Source organism: Bos mutus, chromosome 9 (genome assembly GCF_027580195.1).
Source record: "Bos mutus isolate GX-2022 chromosome 9, NWIPB_WYAK_1.1, whole genome shotgun sequence".
Lineage (NCBI taxonomy): Eukaryota > Metazoa > Chordata > Mammalia > Artiodactyla > Bovidae > Bos > Bos mutus.
Genome location: NC_091625.1, coordinates 65402378 through 65424463, shown reverse-complemented (window position 1 = coordinate 65424463; position 22086 = coordinate 65402378). Strand labels below are relative to the sequence as shown.

Below are 22086 nucleotides of genomic sequence, written 5' to 3'. Positions count from 1 at the left end.
CAGCCTACCAGGCTCCTCCATCCATGGAATTTTCCAGGCAAGAGTACTGGAGTTGGGTGCCATTGCCTTCTCCAAACTGAGCTATTAGGGAAGCCCATTCATCGCTAACAGGTTCTTCAAAGGATAGCCATTGAATAACATTGAATAAGTGTTTAATCTTGGGTAAAATTAAAATGACTTGTTAAATAAGGTGCTTATAGATTTTGAACCTCCCCAATTAGCACCCTTAGGTTTGGCCACCATCTTCTTGGTATTTAATCACCGATTTAGAATTTTTCCAATACGGAATGGAACCCAAATATTAAAGCCTGGATTTCTGAGGGTCGATGGGTACAGCTGGTTATGGAATGCTGTGGGCTCACAAGTAATAGATCTGATTGTAAACCTCTCTGCTCACACAAAAGCAATGGTGTGAGCAGCAACCTTGAATCTTGAGCAGAATCTTGAATTTTGCCCTTCCTGAAGGGTCGGCAAGCCTGTGGATGCAGGTCTTATGACATTGTGAGGGGACAGAACTGGTGGAAGAGGATTGATAATCTCTGGAGTCTGCATTATCATAAAAGCCTTTCTGTTTTTTTCAAGATGGTGTAAATGTGTCCATCTGTGTTCTCATCCTAGACCCTCAGTGCAAAACCTAAGGGCTGAGATATTGTCTCTGAGGTTTCTGGTTGTAACTAACAGTTCTGATAGTGCATATGGACCTTTACTCTGTAAATGAAATTGAAGCTGTGTCACATGTGCAGCTTATTCCAAAATACAGAGTCCTCATCAAAACAGGATGTACCTTCTCTGGAACTGATAATCTGTTTGATGTCTGTACTACTTGTGTTTCAGAATCAGCCATGCTTGTGCTTAGAATGAAAGGCCCATGGAGAGTCAGTCAAAAAGACAAAGGGAAGGTACAGTTATAAATGAATAGGTTTGCAGATAAAACAAAACACACTCAAATAATAACCAAAATAGTTTATAACTTACAACTCTTTCACATAAAAAAATAGCAAATTTTAATTAATGCTTTCTACCCTTAGGAAAAGAACATTAAAAATGCTGGACATCAAGATATTAACTGTATTCCTTACATTTAATTTCCACATTTCACATTTAATACCTGTAAGTTTACCAAGGTCTACTTCACATGTCCTTTATAAAGTACTTCACTTTGTAATGATTATTCTAGAATTGCACTTGCTGGCATGTGGTTATTGAGCACTTAGAATGTGGCTGGTTCAAACTGAGATGTGCTATAAATGGAAAACTTACCTGATTTTGGAAACTTAGGATGAAAAAAAGAATGTAAAATCCCAATTTTTATATTATTTTAGATATATTACATAAATTACCAAAATTAACTTCATTTGTTTCTTTTTACCTTTTTAAACGTGGCTATAAAAATTTTTAAGTGACACGTGGCTCACAGGATCTTCCTATTGGACAGCAGTGAGCCAGAACATCTGAAAACAAAGCAGCCCCAGAGAAAGCCCCAGCTACAGCTTCCATGTAGCAGTATCTCACGTGCCTCCTAGCTGCTTTGGGAAATGGAACTGTGACGTAAGAGAATAATCTGGCTACTTCTACACATGCTTTTAATTTCTTTAGTGAACATATATTCACTTCTTAAATGAAGTAAAAATGTTGCATTCTGTTTATCACTTTAGACTTCCAAAAGAGGGACTGGCATTTGAGACACAGCATAAGTGAAACAGTGAATAAATCAAATTCCCCTACTACTTGTGATACATACCTTGCACCTTGTATCAGGTGCAAAATGAGGCGCCAAGAGGCAGGAGTGGAAATCTGGGAGAACACAAGAGTTCACTATCTACCTGTACGCAAGTTACAACTCTCACCAGAATGAACATGAAGCACCATTACATCAGTGACTGTCTGAGCCGCTGTGCTCACACTGCCCACCCCGTTTCTGTGAGAAAGAGGAGCTGTTCTTCTGGGCAAGAATTAAAAATACACACCTAGTCAATAATGGTGAAGTATCTGCAATTTTGTTTTCCTCCCATATCTAGCGTGTGAGGCCTTTTGCAATAAATATCACCAGTTCTAATCATCTGCCATAAAGGGACTTGTCTGTAATTATTTAAAATGTTGATGACTAATTTTTTCCAGTAAAATACACCATTAATGCTGCTCTTATTTTTCCCTAGCTGGTAAAATATGATTTATTTTGAAATGTTCTTGTGTTCCAGCAACATACTGGAACACTTTTTTCAAAAGCCTCCTCTGACGGGGACCCCAACCATCTTCAGGCCTCCCTGTGAGGTCACGTGATATGTGAGTTTCTACTAATACTCTGGTGCATTCACTTCTGCCAAAGCAACTGGCACGACCACCCCCTGCCGGTGCAGCTCTCGGAGAACGTCCAAGATCGAATCCAACTCTGTTCGGAACTTGTCCAGCTCCCGATTCTTCAGCTGTGCAAGTCTTTTCCATTTCTCAATTTCTCTGTTTTGCTCGGTTTCTACTACTTGGTGTGTCTGCTGTATTATCTGCAAATTAAAAATATCACACTACTGTTAGAGTTTATCATGGGGATAATGAGCCTCGAAGAGCTTCTAGGAGCTCAACTGGGCCAATGCTGACAAGGGTAATCTGGCAACCTATGTATCAGAGGGGATGGGGCAGAGGGAGAGGAGCCTTACCTAACAGGCCCCACTGGATCCATAAAGGCTTATAAGCAAAGAGTAAGTGGGAATTTTAGTATCTAATTCTGATAGGGAGTTAAGAAGTTTAAAGTTTTTCATTTTAAGCCTGGGTTGGGGGCAGGGCAGGATTACCATTTAAAGCATTTAATACCCTGGAATGAATTCAAACATCCCTAAAACCCTGTTCTTAAGAACTGTACTTGAGATGCAATCAAGACAGTTTTAACATAACATGTCAGCACTAAGGAACCATACGTTGACACCTGTCACGTGCCAGGCTTGGCTTTAAGTCTTACATGTGTTAACATTTAATCTTGTAACACTAGGAGATATTCTACATATCCATCTCCATTTAACAGGTAGGGAAAGAGAGTCACAAATAAGTAAAAAAAATTAATTCACCCTAGATTCACACAGAGGCCACTGGAGGCAGAGTTAGAATTCACACACAGGTGGCTGGCCCCAGGGCTCCTGCTCTTAACTACCCATACTAGACTACCTTGTTTATGTGGATCAGTTTTTTTCAGCTGTGAAATAAGCACCTTGTCTAGTAACTTACAATACTATTCTTATAATTTTATTAATAAAATACCTTACCAGAAGGGAAATGTTAATCACAGACATTATAAACCACACAAAGCTAGACATAAAAAAATAACTGGTTACAGCAACAAAACCAATAATGTTTCCAGACATTATACATGCTGAACCTCCGCAAGAAAATTTTTAATTCTGCCTGGCTATAGAATAATTATTTCATAATTTAATAATGAAATAAAACAATTTCAGACACTGTATAAATAGGTACTTGAGTTATGGGGAATACAAAATGCTGTATGAATTTTCAATTCATTATTTTGATGTCTCATATATTAAAACTTGGCATTTAACGATTTGTCAATCATATTCAGACATAATTGACATAACATTGTACAAGTTTAAGGTATACAATTAAAAGACGCTAACTCCTTGGAACGAAAGTTATGACCAACCTAGACAGCTTATTAAAAAGCAGAGACATTACTTTGTCAACCAAGGTCCCTCTAGTCAAGGCTATGGTTTTTCCAGTGGTCATGTATGGATGTGAGAGTTGGACTATAAAGAAAGCTGAGTGCCGAAGAATTGATGCTTTTGAACTGTGGTGTTGGAGAAGACTCTTCAGAGTCCCTGCAAGGAGATCCAATCAGTCCATCCTAAAGGAGATCAGTCCTGAGTGTTCATTGGAAGGACTGATGTTGAAGCTGAAGCTCCATTACTTTGGCCACCTGATGCAGAGAGCTGACTTATTTGAAAAGACCCTGATGCTGGGAAAGATTGAAGGCAGGAGGAGAAGGGGACAACAGAGGATGAAATGGTTGGATGGCATCACTGACTCAATGGACATGAGTTTGGGTAAACTCTGGGAGTTGGTGATGGACAGGGAGGCCTGGCATTTTGCAGTCCATGGGGTCACAAAGAGTCAAACACGACTGAGCAGACAAATACTCTTTTTGATATGTCCCCATGTGGGTTTGACTTGCATTTCCCTCATAATTAGTGATGTTGAGCATCTGCAAAAGGTCAGTTTTCATTCCAATCCCAAAGAAAGGCAATGCCAAAGAATGCCCAAACTACCGCACAATTGCACTCATCTCACATGCTAGTAAAGTAATGCTCAAAATTCTCCAAGCCAGGCTTCAGCAATACGTGAACCATGAACTTCCTGATGTTCAAGCTGGTTTTAGAAAAGGCAGAGGAACCAGAGATCAAATTGCCAACATCCGCTGGATCATGGAAAAAGCAAAAGAATTCAAGAAAAACATCTATTTCTGCTTCATTGACTATGCCAAAGCCTTTGACTGTGTGGATCACAATAAACTGTGGAAAATTCTGAAAGAGATGGGAATACCAGATCACCTGACCTGCATCTTGAGAAATTTGTATGCAGGTCAGGAAGCAACAGTTAGAACTGGACATGGAACAACAGACTGGTTCCACATAGGAAAAGGAGTACGTCAAGGCTGTATATTATCACCCTGCTTATTTAACTTCTATGCAGAGTACATCATGAGAAATGCTGGGCTGGAAGAAACACAAGCTGGAATCAAGATTGGTGGGAGAAATATCAATAACCTCAGATATGCAGATGATAGCACCCTTATGGCAGAAAGTGAAGAGGAACTCAAAAGCCTCTTGATGAAAGTGAAAGTAGAGAGTAAAAAAGTTGGCTTAAAGCTCAACATTCAGAAAATGAAGATCATGGCATCCGATCCCATCACGTCATGGGAAATAGATGGGAAAACAGTGGAAACAGTGTCAGACTTTATTTTTTTGGGCTCCAACATCACTGCAGATGGTGACTGCAGCCATCAAATTAAAAGACACTTACTCCTTGGAAGGAAAGTTATGACCAACCTAGATAGCATATTGAAAAGCAGAGACATTACTTTGCCAACAAAGGTCCGTCTAGTCAAGGCTATGGTTTTTCCAGTGGTCATGTATGGATGTGAGAGTTGGACTGTGAAGAAGGCTGAGTGCTGAAGAATTGAGGCTTTTGATTTGTGGTGCTGGAGAAGACTCTTGAGAGTCCCTTGGACTGCAAGGAGATCCAACCAGTCCATTCTGAAGGAGATCAGCCCTGGGATTTCTTTGGAGGGAATGATGCTAAAGCTGAAACTCCAGTAATCTGGCCACCTCATGCAAAGAGTTGACTCATCGGAAAAGACTCTGATGCTGGGAGGGATTGGGGGAAGGAGGAGAAGGGGACAACAGAGGATGAGATGGCTGGATGGCATCACTGATTCGATGGACGTGAGTCTGAGTGAACTCCGGGAGTTGGTGATGGACAGGGAGGCCTGGTGTGCTGCAATTCATGGGGTCGCAAAGAGTCGGACATGACTGAGCGACTGAACTGAACTGAACTGAGCATCTTTTCATATAGCTGTGGGGCATTTAAATATCTTCTTTGGAACAATGTCTGTTCAGATCCTTTGCCCATTTTTTAAATGTTTTTTTTTTTTTTTTTTGCTATTGAGTTGTATGAGTCACGGCTTGCCTTTACATCATGTTGATTATCTCCTTCCTTGTGCAGATGCTTTTTTAGTTTGATGTGGTCCCGTTTATTGTTTTTTTTTTGTTGCTTGTGCTTTAGGTATCACATCCAAAAGAGATCTATGACAAGACACATATCAGCAAGCTTTTACCCTGTGTTTTATTCTAAGAATTTTATGGTTTCTGGTCTTTAAACCATTTAGAGTAATTTTTGTGAATGGTATAAGACAGGGATCTAGTTTGTCTTTTGCATGTAAATATTACATTTCCCCAGAACCATTTATAATGAAAAGTGTCTTTTCTCCACTGAGTATTCTTGGCTCCCTTAACAAATATGTATACGTGGATTTATGTCTTGGTTCTAGATTCTATTCCTTTGGGCTATGTGTTTGTTTTTAATGCCAGGACCATACTGTTTTGATTACTTCAGCTTTGTAATATAGTTTGAAATTAGGAAATGAAGATACCTCCTGTTTTGTTGTTCTACCTTAGGATTGCTTTGACTCTGCCTGGTCTGTATGGTTCCACACAAATTTCATAATGCTTTTTCTGTTAGTATAAAAAATGCCATTGGAATCTTGACAGAGATCACAGTGAATCTATAGATGGCTTTGGACATTTTACAGTATCAATTCTTATGAATCATGAACACTGAATACCTTTGTGTTTAATTTCTTTCATCAATGCCTTATAGTTACCAACATACAGATCTTTTACATCCTTGGATAGATTTATTTCCAAGTATTTTATTCTTCTTGATATTATTAAAAGTGGAATTATTTTATTCTTCAGATAATTTGTTGTTAGTTTATAGAAACATTACTGACTTATGTATACTGATTTTGGTATCAGAGAACTTTACTGAATTCGCTAACCAGCAGTTTTTACGTAGAGTCTTTAGGATTTTCTTTATATAAAATAATGTCATTCACAAATAGAGACAATTTCATCCTTTGCCTGACTGCTCTGGCTAAGGCTTCTAATACTATGGTGAATAAGAGTGTGAGAATGAGCATTCTTCTCTTGTTTCTGATCTTAGCAGAAAAGCTTCCAACCTGTCACTACTGATTTTGATGATAACTGAAAGGCAACCCACTCCAGTATTCTTGGCTGGAAAATTCCATGGACAGAGGAGTCTGGCGGTACAGTCCATGAGGTCACAAAGAGTCGGACATGACTGAGAGACTAACACACACACATGCGGTCCTGTTATATATGGCCTTTATCATGTTGAGGTATATTATTTTTATACCTAATTTTTGGAGAGTTTTTTATCAAGAATGGGTGTTTGTGTTAAATGTTTTTTCTATATTGATTGAGGTGTGTGTGTGTGTATGTGTGTGTGTGTGCATGCACGTGCTTAGTCATGTCCAACTCTTTGAAGTCCCATGGACTGTGGCCTGCCAGGCTCATCTGCCCATGAAATCTTCCAGGCAAGAATACTGGAGTGGGGTGCTAGTTTCTACTCCAGGACATCTTCTCACCCAGGGACTGACCCTGTGTCTCTTGTGTCTCCTGCACTGGCAGGAAGATTCTTCACCACTAGTGCCACCTTGGAAGCCCTGCTTAAGATGATGATATGATTTTTATCTTCAGTTAGCATCTGAAAAAGAGTATGTGTATATGTATAAATGAATCACTTTGCTGTATACCAGAAACTAACACAACATTGTAAAGCAACTACTCCAACAGAAAACAAAACAGAACAACAAAGTCAAAAGTTTGCTCTAGCACCACATATAGTGAAACCTTTGCGTTTTCTAGTGGAGACTTGCTTCCTAGATTAGTAGAGATGTTTGTAAGAAGCTACATGGTAGTATATTTTTTGGTTTTTTTTTTTTTTTTTTTTTCAGAATTGAAATTATGGAAGAAATTTAGTATTTTCAGTCATGTGTGAAAGGGACCCTTTAAACCTGTGGTTTTCCTTGCTATTTGGAAGCTGCTCTCAGTTCTGAGTTTGCAATTTTATTGGAGTAGTTGATTTATAATGCTGTGTTAAGTTTCAGGTGTACTGAAAGTGATTCACTTATACATATACAAATATTCTTTTTCATATTTTTTTTTCCTATATAGGTTACTATAGAATACTGAGTAGAATTCTCTGTGCTATACAGTAGTCCCTATTGGTTATATATGTAGTGGTGTGCATACGGTAATCCCAAACTCCTAATTTATCCCTCCCTTATATCACATTTCCCCTTTGATAACCATACGTTTGTTTTTGAAAGTCTGTTTTATAAATACGTTCATTTGTATCATTTTTTTAGATTCCACATACAAGCAATATAGTAAGATATCTGTCTTTCTCTGACTTGCTTCACTTGGTATGATAATCTCTAGGTTCACCAATGTTGTTGCAAATGGTATTACTTTGTTCTTTTTTATGGCTGAGTAATATTCCATTGTATGTATTTACCGTATCTTCTTTATCCATTCCTCTGTTGATGGACATTTAGGTTGCTTCCCTATCTTGGCTATTGTAAATAGTGCTGCAATGAACACAGGGGTGCATGTAGCTTTTCGAATTATGGTTTTCTTCAGATAAATGCCCAGGAGTGGGATTGCTGGGTCATGTGGTATTTCAATGTTTAGTTTTTTAAGGAACCTCCATACTGTTCTCCAGAGTGGTTGTACCAATTTACATTTCCACTAACAGTATATGACAGTCCCCTTTTCTCCACACCCTTTCCAGCACTTACTGTTGGTACACTTTTTCATCATGGCCATTCTGGTAAGAGGTGCTATCTCATTGTAGATTTGATTTGCATTTCTTTGGTAATTAGTGATGCTGAGCATCTTTTCTTTCCTTTTTGGCCATCTGAATATGTTCTTTGAAGAAGTATCTATTTAGATCTTCTGCCAATGTTTGATTGTTTTGCTTTTTTGATATAGAGCTGTATGAGCTGTTTATTGAAATGACTTAAATGTGTTACATGGTTCCCAAGAGTCCTATTCCCAGGGTAAAATGCTTCTCTTTTAGTCATTCATCAATAATTAAGAACATAATACAAAAGTTGTTTCTCTATTTTTCTAGATATAAGGTAAACCAATCTTCAGGTATTTGAGAATTAGTCTTATTTTCTCTTAAAAGCTATATATTTATCTATAATAAAACCAATATATAATGAAAACATTCTGAAAGAAGTAATCTGTTAGGGATGACAAAAACATAGTAAACTGGAAGTACTTAAATGTGAAGAACTGTACAAATATGTAAATGTTATTTACTAATTTACCTGCTGAAGCTCCTGTTCTCTTTGCTCATGTCTCATTTCCATCTGTTTGATTTTCTTTTCTAAGACCATAAAATGTTTCATCTCCGGTGTATGATTTTCTTTGGCTTCTCTCAATTCTTCCAAAAGTTTTGTAATCTAAAGTTGAGATATGGGGCATTCATGTCAATGTATGGCAGAACCACTACAATACTGTAAAGTAATTAGCCTCCAATTAAAATAAATATGTTTATATTTAAAAAAAGAGATATAAAATAAATGGGAAATTATAACAAGGAAATAATTCATTTTCCACTGGCAATCATTAGAAGTAAGAACATTCACTGCATATTCTTTATATAAAATTTCTTTAGACCAGAGCCTTCTTGTTAACATCAAAGGTATCTGGAGTTGTTAGAGTAATAGCTTTCATTTCTTTGGTCCAGAAAGTAAAGGCTCATTCTAGCCCTGAACTGACCTCACATTTGAAAAGGTTCCAGATGATCAGACCATTTTCTCCCTCCCAGTTATGCAGGCTGGCTGTAGTGTTCAAAATTAAGTTGGGCACTTTTTCTGATGTATTCAGCCTTGCTACAAAGTATATGTTAATAGTGTGACTACTTTTTGGATTAAATAATACATTTAAAGCACACAGAGAGTTGAATAAATATGAATCCTTTTTTGTCAACCTCCTATAGTTCTATTTGTAATTCTCTTCTAGTTCTTATCATCTTATAACTTATAATAATTCATTCCACATGTGAACATGCACATATAAACAGAGATAAGTAAGTGGTGAACTCTTCCTGTGCTGGCTGTGTCTTAGGCTCTAGAGTGCCCAGTCCCTGTCCTCAGAGAGATGACAGTCTAGCATAGTACCTCCTTTTTCATGTCATGGCCCAGAAAAAAAAAAGGTGAAATTTTTATGGCACCAGGGAGTGAAATGGAGGTGATATGAGGGATCTCTATATTGGACTTCATAAAGCAATAGCACTCTTTATACCATATAATTACGATAACCTGCCGTTATCAAAATGAAAAATAATTAACAAGCAAATGAAAATGGATAAAGTTAACAATCAATCATGTTTTACAAGGAACCACCTAGTACCTAAAAACACCAATAATACTTAAAAAAAAAAAAAAGAACCAATATACTCTTCTGACGTTAGTTTAAAAAATGTGAAAATATAAGCAAATTAAATCAGTGGCAAATCTAAATAGTTTAAATGTAGGCCATCCTGGATATCACCAGTGACCAAATAAACAAACAGACCTTAATGGGGATGACTTACAGAAAGGTTGGGGAGATGTTGTACATACCATGCCATGGTGTTGAGTGCTGGGCAAAAAAATCTTGTCTGAAAACAAAATTGTAAAAAACAAACCCCTGCAACAAAAACTACCCCCAAGACAAAATAAGCAATGATTATTGAACTAAGAAAGCTGTCAGAGGCACTGTCATATATGTATTAGTCAAGTATCATTTCATCCTCTACAAACATCTTAATGATTGAAAAATGACTGAGTTTGTTTTTAGACCACCTTTCCAGTCACCATCATCTTGTGACCACAGGTAACCCATTCTGGGTACACCAGGAAAGTTCTAGTCTAGAGCAAGGAGCAGGTGAGTGAATGACAGTTCTAACATGACATGCTGCGGTGGAGAGATAAGTGCACAGTAAGGTGCTAAGTGAGGGACACGTAATCTGAAGGAGAGGTGGCTGCAGGATTCTCAATCGGAGGCAGCTGTGTCTGAACTGAGTCTTAAAGGATAAGCAGTAATGAGTTATGGCAGTATCGTGGGCTAGGTGCTATGCTAAGTACTTTATAAATGTTGACTCAGTTGACCTTTTTCATCAGAACTTATATTTGTTTATGGTCTCATTACCCCAAAAAAATATAAGCTCCATGCTGCTGCTGCTGCTGCTGCTAAGTTGCTTCAGTTGTGTCCAACTCTGTGCGACGCCACAGATGGCAGCCCACCAGGCTCTGCCGTCCCTGGGATTCTCCAGGCAAGAACACTGGAGTGGGTTGCCATTTCCTTATCCAATGCATGAAAGTGAAAAGTGAAAGTGAAGTCGCTCAGTTGTGTCCGACTCTTTGCGACCCTATGGACTGCAGCCTACCAGGCTCCTCTTCCGTCCATGTGATTTTCCAGGCAAGAGTACTGGAGTGGGGTGCCATTGCCTTCTCCAGATAAGCTCCATGAGAACTGGGATTTTGTCTTTGTTCTCTTCAGTTTTCCTAACTCCTACAGCTGTGCACAGCAGAGGGTGCTTAACAATTATCCATGAATAAATCAATGGAGTCACCTCTCAAAGATTCAACATTTGTAAATTACATAAATTCAGAGATTTGGTTCCAGACAAAGAGTAGAGACAACTTTCCTTCATTTGTACCTCTTACAAAGTACCTTTAAGAGTATAATTAAAGTTGAGTCTTTAAAAAAATTCTTATATTTTAGTGAATTTAGTGAATATGTTCATTGGAGGCAACTGGATACATAAGGAAAGATGCATGATCAAAAGTGTTTCCTGCTTTAAAACACACACACACACCCCCCCACACACAAATCTCAATATCCCTGGGACCAAACAACATCCAAAATGTATACTGTCTAAAGTTCTTATCATATCCATTTGCTAAATAATCCAAACACCTCAAAAAAAAAAAAAAAAAAAAAGTGTGAGGTTAAAAAAAATGCTTCTTGCTACTTGAATACTATAAAAAACTTGGCAACAACCTGAATGTCCACTGATAGGGGACTGGTGAAAAAGTAAAGTAACTGAGAGCCTTGAACCTGGAGCCAGAGGCCCTGAGTCCTATGCTGATATTTTAGTTATGGCCTGGTAACCTCAGGTTACTTTAGCCACCTGATGAGAGAAACAACTCATTAGCTGGGAAAGATTGAGGGCAAGAGAAGAAGGGGGCAACAGAGGATAAGATGGTTGGACAGCATCACTGACTCAATGGATGTGAGCTTGAGCAAACTCAGGGAGATAGTGAAGGGCAGGGAAGCCTGGCGTACTGCAGTTCATGGGGACTTAGGAACTGAACAACAACCACCACCTCAGGTAAGTTATTTCACTTTTCTTACCATCAGTTTCTTCGTATATAAAATGGGAATAATAGTACCGACTCTTTTGGGTTATTGTGAGAACCACACAGAACACTTAACACAGTGCCTAGTATATATAGGAAACCCTTAATAAACAGTAACTATCATTATTACAGTTTTGACTCCTATTATAAAATGTAGGTTCAAGTAAATATTTAGCCATACAGTGATCATAAGCCACCCCTGGTACTGTGGATACAGGCTAGGAAATAGCTTCACTTAGGTATGGAAATCAAACCAGAAATCCCGCCCAACTGTACTCAGTCAGTGGCATCCCTCTTGCCCCAACTTCAGAGCTCAGGCAGTGGCCCTGCCCAAAAATAGACCCTGAGAGCAAGCCCTACGCAGCCAAGACGACCAGCAGACACACCCAGAAACCCAAGCTGAGCTGACGGGTGAAGAACCATCTCTGCCAAAGCAAACCTGACTCAAATGCACAGATAATCAATGTGGGAATCAAGGATTACAAAAAAATCAGGGTAAATATGACACTATCAAAGGAACCTAAAAAGGTCCAATAACTGACTTGAACAATGTTGAAAAAATTGAAATTACTCAGTTTTTTCTTATAGCTCTATGAAACTGCTTTAAAAACAAGCAGTCAAAAAACAGAATTCACCACTTTTGATACATACACAGCATGCTTTCACTCGAGGCCATGGTGCAGTACGCAACAGCAACACATTTCTTAAACAACCAGAGAATCCAGTCAATATACGAGACAACTATTTTCAAGCACTGGCTAATAGCACTGCAGGACTACAATTCATCAGAGAAGGGAAACAAACGGAACGAGCTCTATGGCGACCTAGTGTGTTGGCTGGAGGCAGTTTTGGAGTAACTCCTGGAGCTTATACAGGCTATGAACGGTTCATATTCCCACTGGCCTGAGATGAAATGGTTCATAACATACAGGCCATCAGAGAGGACCTTTAGAGGGTTATCAGAGGTGGGAATAAATAAGCTCTGTTAAAACAGCTATTGTAAGTACAGTCCATATCAAAAGGCAGATTGTCATTAGCTTTATTCAAGAAATGAAGTGATTTCCTTAGTCTTCTAGTTAAATAGCCTTGGAAATCATGTGTTACAGCTTTTCTATTTTCAAAATATTTAGCTATTTCCAAACTAAGAACACGATAACTTGACCAAAATTGATCTTCCTCTTCATCTGGCAAACATGAACACGTATTTCCTTTTACTGTTTTCCTAAAAATTTTATTTCAGGTCTGTGAGGTTCTGTAAGTTTATTACTTATACAACAAAGTTTATGTATATTTTCAACACTGAAAAGTATACAGTGTTCAACTACAGTCCTTCAACTCCTAGAACACGGTGTTTAAGTGGAGAGTTGTGTGACTGTGGACTAGTTTACGTTAATCTTTCCATGATGCTATTTAGTTGTAAGTTTCACTTTTATCATGTGATTTAATAAGCCCTCAAATAATTTAAAAAAAAATGATGTATAAGCTTCAAAGAATAGAATGCAGTTTGATTTTTCATACTTTCTAGAATCAAAAGGATCTTAGAGTAATCAAAATGGTGAGTTTCCAGAAAGATCTATTTCCTGTAAAGGTATTGTTCTTGATGATCCAGCATTACTTTCATAATAATTTACTTACCTTTTTCTTAACTAAATTAAATAATCTTACTACTTATTGCAGAAATGGCCTTAACTATACCATTTTACCTCCTAAAAAATCAAAACAACCAAACCAAACCTGCCCCATTTCCCCAGTCCTCAGAAAATCTTAGAAAATACAAACATAAATAATTTAATTGATATTTGAGCTTCATCTGGGGAAATATTAATATTTTCTTGACATGATAAGACATTTCTGAGTTATCTCCATTTGTACATTTAAATTAAAAAATTATGCAGGACTATATGATTGAAATGGCTGAGAAGCTTATGTTAGCCCAATACTTTGGCTATTTCTTACCTCTTTCTGTAGGATTTCTTCTCGAACTTGAGAAACTACAAGAGACTCTTGCTTACTCTGCAGCTCATTGACTTGATTTTGAAAATGTTTTATAAGTACCTAGGAAATTATATTAGCAGTACTGTGTTAGTCAAGTTTTTCCATGAACATTTGAAAAATATAGGAAAGTGAACTAATGACCTTTGTATGTATTAAAAAAATTAAAAGGATCCTATTTTTAAATTGCCTGAATCTAACAATAGTGTTTTTACATAAAAGAAAATTTACAATAATTTCATATCTCATATCTTGTCCATGCTCAAACTTCCACAACTGATGGATATCTTTTTAATTAAGATGCTGTTAAATTATTATGGGTGGGAGAGGTGGTCATGAGAGAATTATTTCTTGAAGTCACCCCCTCCACCCAGCTTGGTTTTTAGAATTAAAACCTACAAAAAAGATGAAGAGCACATGGAACATTCGTATATTCTTCAACTTGAATTATTCATTGCTAGTGTTTTGCCATATTTGCTTTCTTTTCTTTTTTCTTAGATACCTCATTTGAAAGTAAGTTGAAAGTTCTCTTTTAATGGTTTTTTCTTCAACTTGCAAAAGCCACAGAAGACAGGCCACATAGTTGACATTGGTAAATATTACAAGCTGACATATATACTATCCAAGGACAACACCCTTGAGGAAATGCAGATGAACTGTCAACATGCCCTGTCATAATTCTCAGATGACTATGCTTCGTATTGACTAGAATTATGTACATGTCTCTGTTCATTACTTTATCCCCCGCGCCTGAACGGCTAGGAAACATTATTTAATGAAAAACAGGAAAGAAGAGTGACTTGTCAGTTTGGACTTCGGGTGAAGGGAGATGGTTCAACACAGGTTCAAGCACTAAGGTCCTAATCACATTCAATTTATCCCTGAACCACTATTACACTATTAGGAGAAAGACTATTTGAGAAATAAAGGGACAAAATTGCAAAAACACTTATTTAGAAGTATAACAGTAAAGTTGAATAGTTAAACACATGTATGGTAAGGGTGTCAACTTCTATTAAAAAAAAAAAAAGCAATGATAATTTCTCATTTCTATCACCAACCTCAAGCAGTGAAGTTAAGTACTTCCAGATACTTTGGCAATGATCTTAAAAAAAAAAAAAAATCACATTACAGTCAAAGTTTATTAAAGTCACCTACCTCCTGAGTTGCTATTTTACGATTTAGTTCAGCTACTTTGGAAGAAGAATTCTCAACTGCATTTTGGCAAAGGAGTTTCTCTACTTCCCTCTGATGAGATGCTTTGAGAGATGTGATGTGTGCTGCAGTTTCTTCCTTGAACCTTTACAGCAAATTAAAGAAAACCACACATAAAAGTGGTTCTTCAACCTCTAATTCAGTTAGCCTATAAACAGTATAAGAAGCCTGGAGAGTAAAGAAGCAAACAGAGAGAAGGCACCATATCTACTGCACTGTGCTCGGTGCTTTAGCCATTACTGCCTAGGAATTCTTACAGTCACTCCATGAGCTTGCTCTTATTTACTCAATTTTATAAAGGCAAACTTGAGTGCAGGAAAGAGTGATATGTCTGGGGTCCTAGGTCAGTAAATTGTAGAGCTGGGGTTTGAGTCCAGCAGAGCTGGACACCACCACCAGCCTGGGGCACTTTGAGAGAAACAAAGGCTCTAAATGTCTGGATTTACGGCAAAGAGCTCGTTATTTTACCTTTTAAGATAAATTCAGATTTATGGTCCCAATTCTTTAGATTCTCAAATGTTTTGTCTCTAGGCAACACTCACCAGTTTTTGGCCCACGCATAACTTCAGGGCTAGCTCCAGGTTGTGCGAATAAAATGATCTTTATGGTAATTCTTAGGACATAAGGTAGTCTGAACCTAATTGGACCATTAAATGTGAGAGACTGCTCATTTGTCTCTGTGACAAAATTTATGCATTCAGTGGCAGTTCAGTAAATGGCAAAGTTATGACTAAAAAGCGGGACATTTCTTACAGATAAACATTTCCTCTATTATTCGAAAAATTATTAAAAAATGACACAATTTTATTGAAAGTAGATATTTAGCAATCACTGTTGATACTTATTAATACGGCAATTCCCAAACTATAAACAAACATATCAGTTGCTTATTTGACTATATGAATACTTCTTCACTGAAACACTGTTATTAGGGTCCTAAGACAAGCATAAAAGTCTAAAGTACCCATGATATAACTGAACTATAGTAAAAACAGCCAAAAGAAGAAAGGTTACTTTTCACGTCTCCAGTTCAGAGCTGTCTGAGAAACAGACTAACGACACTAAAAAATTATAAATTATGTCTAGGAAAATTTACAGGAAAATCTGAATTTTAAATTATCTTTGGAGATGTCCCTTTGCTGACAAAGGTCCAGATAGTCAAAGCTATGGTTTTTCCAGTAGTATTGTACAGATGTGAGAGTTGGACCATAAAGAAGGCTGAGCACAGAAGAACTGATGCTTTCAAACTATGGTGCTGGAGAAGACACTTCAGAGTCTCTTGGACAACAAGGAAATCAAGCCAGTCAATCTTAAAAGAAATCAACCCTGAATATTCATTGGAAGGACCTATGCTGAAGCTCCAATACTTTGTTGGCCACCTGATGTGAAGAACTGACTCAGTAGAAAAGACCCTGATACTGGGAAAGATGGAGGGCAGGAGGAGAAGGGGATGACAGAGGATGAGATGGTTGGATGGTATCACCGACTCAATGGACATGAATCTGAGCAAACTCCAGGAGACAGTGAAGGACAGGGAAGCCTGGTGTGCTGCAGTTCATGGGGTCGCAAAGAGTCAGATGTGACTAAACATCATCATCAGAATGACTAAACAACACGATTCTTTTCAACTGGCTTCATTACTACTATCATATTCAGGACAAAGAATCAAGGTTTCAATTTGGAAGTGATACAACTGCCATGATGGCTCAATCAGATGTGGCTGCCTATCAATCAATAAGCATTTGTTAGGTGCTTCTTCTGCTTATTCTCCCTGCACTCTGCCAGGTCCTCTCTCTTCCTTCATTCAGGCACTCACTACTCATGCTTCCAACTCTGGGTTCCTTAATTTAGTCAAGTATGTGTGTGTGTTCAGTTGTGTCCAACTCTTTGCAACCCCATGGATTATAGCCCGCCAGGCTCCTCTGTCCGTGGGATTTCCCGGGCAAGAACACTGAGGTCGGTTGCCGTTGCCTTCTCCAGGGCATATCCCAACCCAGGGATCGAACCTGTGTCTCCTGGAGTGGCAGGTGAATTCTTTACTATTGAGACATCTGGGAAGCCCTAGTCAAGTGTATTGAAATTCTAATCTCTGAAGGGCATAATGTTATATATTCTCAATATGTTATATAATTTCATAATTAATATGTTGCTTCACAAACATTAAACTACATGTTTTATACACTCTAAACCTTACATTGAACTTCATATTCAGACCTATTATTGCCTACAAGTTGCAAAAGAAGTATAATCTTACATCAGTTCTCAAGAAGCTGTAAGGTGATGTATGACAGTGCTTTCTTGGTATATAAGTTATACAGGAGTTGGAGGTGGGAGCAGGAAATTTCTAAGAAGCTCTGGGTAATATTTTTCCTAGAAAATGAAACATGAATGAGCAAAAGGCAGGGAAGAAACTTGGCAAGTAACACAACTCTGATAGAGCAGGATTAGAATGGTGATGGGACTTGAGATGCCAGGGACAGAAATTTAGTCCTGACGTTTGAGGAAAGTTGGGAGTCACTGGAGGACAGTGGTTCAGACACAGGAGTACTAAAGAATATTAATGATTTTTAAGCAAGATGATCAGGGGAGACAGAAACTGAAATTGGGGAGATCGGGGTGGGCCAACTGCCTAGTAAACCAAGCAGGCCACACTAATAAAAGGAGTAGGAAAGCAAAATAAGCACTTATAAGGAAGCACCCAACAGACTGTCAACCCAAGGGAAAAAGGTGCTAAAGCTGGGCCTGGAAATTGAAAAAGTATGGTCACAGACAGAGACAGGGATGCTGGAAGGGAGGGATTACTTTACATGTAAAAAAGAGAAAAAAAAATTGAAATACTACTAATTTCAAGAGGAATAATCCAACAAATTTTCAGATTTAACATCTGAACTCAGGGAAGAAAATAAGACTTGAAAAGTAAAATCTAGGAGTCAGGTTCATAGAAGCCATAAAGAATGGATGAGTTTAGCAAAGGAGGAGGAGCAGAGAATAGACAGTTAAAAGCCAAAAACTTTGTAACAAAGTCAGATTTTTGAGGCAGGAGAATGAAAAGGATTCAAGAGTCACTTAAAAGCAGCAGAAAAGGAGCTTTAGTGAGAGCTGGTATGTCATGGAGATTAAGGGAGGAAGTTCAGTTCAGTTTAGTCGCTCAGTCATGTCTGACTCTTTGTGACCCCATGCATCGCAGCACGCCAGGCCTCCCTGTCCATCACCAACTCCCGGAGTGCACTCAAACTCACGTCCATCAAGTCAGTGATGCCATCCAGCCATCTCATCCTCTGTCGTCCCCTTCTCCTCCTGCCCCCAATCCCTCCCAGCATCAGAGTCTTTTCCAATGAGTCAACTCTTCCCATGAGGTGGCCAAAATACTGGAGTTTCAGCTTTAGCATCATTCCTTCCAAAGAAATCCCAGGGCTGATCTTCTTTAGAATGGACTGGTTGGACCTCCTTGCAGTCCAAGGGACTCTCAAGAGTCTTCTCCAACACCACAGTTCAAAAGTATCAATTCTTCGGCACTCAGCTTTCTTCACAGTCCAACTCTCACATCCATACATGACCACTGGAAAAACCATAGCCTTGACTAGACGGACCTTTGTTGGCAAAGTAATGTCTCTGCTTTTCATTATGCTATCTAGGTTGGCCATCCTTTTAGGAAAGGCAGTGTAATCGACACTGTCTCCGCAGTGTCAATGGAGAAAACTCCATTGCTTGAGAAACGTTCTCCAGAGACCAGCGTCAACAGTGTGAGGACAAGACCATGCTTAGAGCAAGTCAGGAGGAAATACAAGGAGAGGCGACCTGTGGGAAATCTGGTCCTGAAAGGCAGAAAGAGGACAAGAACTTGGTTTGATTGGGTGAAAAAGATGTAAGCCTCTGGAAAGGCTCAGAGGAGAGAGAAAGGAGATGGTTCTTAGAGTTTCTGAGAAAGAAAGGGATTAAGTACAGAAGTTCTTCAAGGCATGAACAGATGTGATCACAAGATTAATTTGAAGAGTTATTTTGGAAAAGAGCACCGTTTCCTCTTAGGATATCAACTGATTTTAACAAGAGCTGTTTTCTGACAGCCATCTGCCTACCACAACCATAAATCTGTAGAGATGGGTCAGCTTACTAACACCATTTGGATATGTGCAGAGAAACAAGACTGGGAAGGAAGGATGGGGTTCACATGAAGATTCCAGTTCATGAGAATCTCAGCTTGCAACAGGTAGGAGATCCAACCCTCAAACAGATCTACACTTAGCTGTGTTATACAGCTTCTTAAAATTTGGCTTGTGAATTTGGTTCAGGGGGCTTCCCTGGTGCCTCAGATGGTAAAGAATCTGCCTGTAATGTGGGAGAACCAGGTTCGAACCACGGGGTCAGGGAAGATCTCCTGGAGAAGAAATGACATGTTGTACAGGTTCTTAAATTTTGGTTTGTGAATTTATTTCAGGGTCAAAATAATTACCCAGGGGAAATACATCTTAAGATTTTTAAATTTTTCTTTCTATGTCTCTACATACTCACTTTTTTTTTTTTTTTTTACCTTTTCATGGTGTTTTCAAATTGATTCACTGTAGCTTCAGATTTCATCTTCAGCTCATTCCCCTCCACAGTTAATCTCGCCACTTCATTTTTCAATCTGCAGTTTTCTTGTAAAACCTCTGAAATGTGAGAATCAGTAAAAGTATGTGGTTGGTAAAGTTTGCCCTCCAGGGTTCCAGAGGAGTCAGCATTTCCTTTGCCAGGGTGCAGACCATCTTTCTTCACCCTTTTGGCAGTCATTTCCTCTCGAGCCTTAGACTGCTGGTTAGAGAGCATCTTTCTCCTCTCCTTCTGCAGCCGCTCCACAGTTTTGGAAAGGTCCTGTATCTCTCTCCCCTTTGCAGCCAGCTCCTCATTGAGCCTGACCAGTTTAGCTTTAGAGTGAGCCTGTTCCACCTGGAACTCTATGGACTGGAAATCTTTATCATCCTTCTCAGTCTTCCTGAGTTCCAATTCAGCATTCTGATGTTTAAGAACATCTATTTCAGCTTCAAGGTTTCTTATGGTGATCTGATGGGCTTCCTTAACATCATCCAGTTCCTTCTCCAGTGCTTTAGTCCTTGAGGAGTTGTCCTGTTGGTTCTGGGCTGCCTCCTTCAATTTGCAAGCAAGTAACTGCTCCTGTTCCTCCAGTCTCTGCTCATACTGAATCTGCAGAGAAGAATCCATGCAACAACAGACCGCTGCTAAATGCTTCATTAGTTACCGAAGCCCTGAACTCTCCCAGGCCCTGCCTTTTCCTTCATTCAGGGACCCACCATATAGTCTGATGCCTCCAAGTCCATGCTCCTTGAGTCAGTCAAATGTGTTGAAGTTCTAATCTTTGATGGGCATTCCATTACATATTCTCAATATATGTTATATAATTTCATAATGCTGTATGTTGTTTTATAACATTAAATTACACGTTTTTGTATACTAAAACTTATTTTAAGTCTCACCATTACTGTGTACCCTTCTCTATGCAAATTGACAAACTATTCTCCCTGAGGATAAATAGGGAAAGCAGTCGGGGATACTAACGTCTATAAGAAATTGCACATTTTCAACGGCTTAACATCAATTTAGAAATTTCACCCAAGTCAGACTAGAATTTGCATACTAGAGCTAAATTAACAAAAATAACCTAACAGTCCAGGCCAAGGAGGGAGGCATGATAAGAATTTTGTTCATTTATTCAATGAATATTTATTGAGCTACAACTGCTGGCACTGCGTCAGACCCTACAGATAAATTCAGTTCCTGCGTTCCAACAGTTCATAGCCTGGTGAGAGTGACACGGCAAGTTTCAATGTCCGGTGGTAACTGTGGTAATGGGCCTACGAACACACGGCAGAGGGGATGAGGTACCCGAGTGGGTCTGGAGGCCTTGAGGGAAGGGGAGAAGACGGCAGAGAGAGAGAGCACATTCAACTTCAGCCTTGAGGGGTGTGTGTAAATTTGGGGATAAGTGGAAACTGGGCTATTTCAGAAGAAGGAAGAGCACATGAGAAGGCAACTGAACACTTGATGTGCACTGGGAATCAGAAATGAAAGAAGTGGCCAAAAATGAGCAGGGGCAAAAGTGGAACGAGATAGGGACGGGAAAAAGGAAAAAGTTGGGAAAATTTAGACGGATCAAAAGGGAGGGGTTGGAATTCATTCCTCTATTTGGTCTCTGCACCGCTCCCCACTGCTCCACCCCAAGACATACTCTTCTGTCTCATTCTAAGAAGCTCTCAGCTACCATGGCATACCTCAGAGCCCCACCTCCATGGCTAGCCTGGCACTTACCCTCATTTTCTGAAACTGCTGTTCCATGGTACGAAGGCTTTTCTTTGCTTCTTCATCTCTGCCCTCCAGATCAGCTTCTAGTTTTTTTATCCTTTTTTCCATAAACTCCACTGTATTTCTATCTGCTATATCACCAGCTGCTGACGCAGCCAGTATTAAAGCTGGCAAAGAATTGGGGTATCGTCTCTTTAGAATTCCTTCCATTTCCTTAACCTAGTGAAATATTGTAGTATGCATTGAAAGTCATAGATATATTAAAATTAAGCAGTTTAATGTACACATTTAGATTATATTAGCCATGTTTAGATTTCAAAGAGATGTTTATATCACATTTCAAGACTAAATCAGATGTACAGTAACACAAATTTCAAATTTCTAATCTAGATTATCTGATTAAAAAACACTACAGTATAATGTCTAATTTAATTTAACTGATTAATTTACAGAAACCCTCTTATATTTATTTGAAATAGATCTTGTGACTTCCTATTATACTCCTCAATCTAAATCTCCACCTCACTGGAAAAACAGGAAGAAAACAATACTGATTTCATGGTGTTCATGCAATTAAGTGAGGA

General features: G+C 38.7%; 1 protein-coding gene across 2 annotated transcripts in view; it reads right to left on the bottom strand.

Moving 5' to 3' along the window:
* Positions 1 to 948: 948 nt before the first annotated feature.
* CEP162 (centrosomal protein 162) overlaps positions 949 to 22086 on the bottom strand; it is a 93669-nt gene continuing 72531 nt past the window's right edge. For both annotated transcript variants that reach the window (XM_005897597.3, XM_070376640.1), the window contains 6 exons: positions 21509 to 21721; positions 19737 to 20386; positions 15152 to 15293; positions 13958 to 14056; positions 8921 to 9055; positions 949 to 2498 (listed from right to left, as the gene is read on the bottom strand). In XM_005897597.3, the coding sequence (XP_005897659.2) occupies positions 2295 to 2498; positions 8921 to 9055; positions 13958 to 14056; positions 15152 to 15293; positions 19737 to 20386; positions 21509 to 21721 (1443 nt within the window). In that variant the 3' untranslated portion in view covers positions 949 to 2294. The remainder of the gene's footprint in view (positions 2499 to 8920; positions 9056 to 13957; positions 14057 to 15151; positions 15294 to 19736; positions 20387 to 21508; positions 21722 to 22086) is intronic.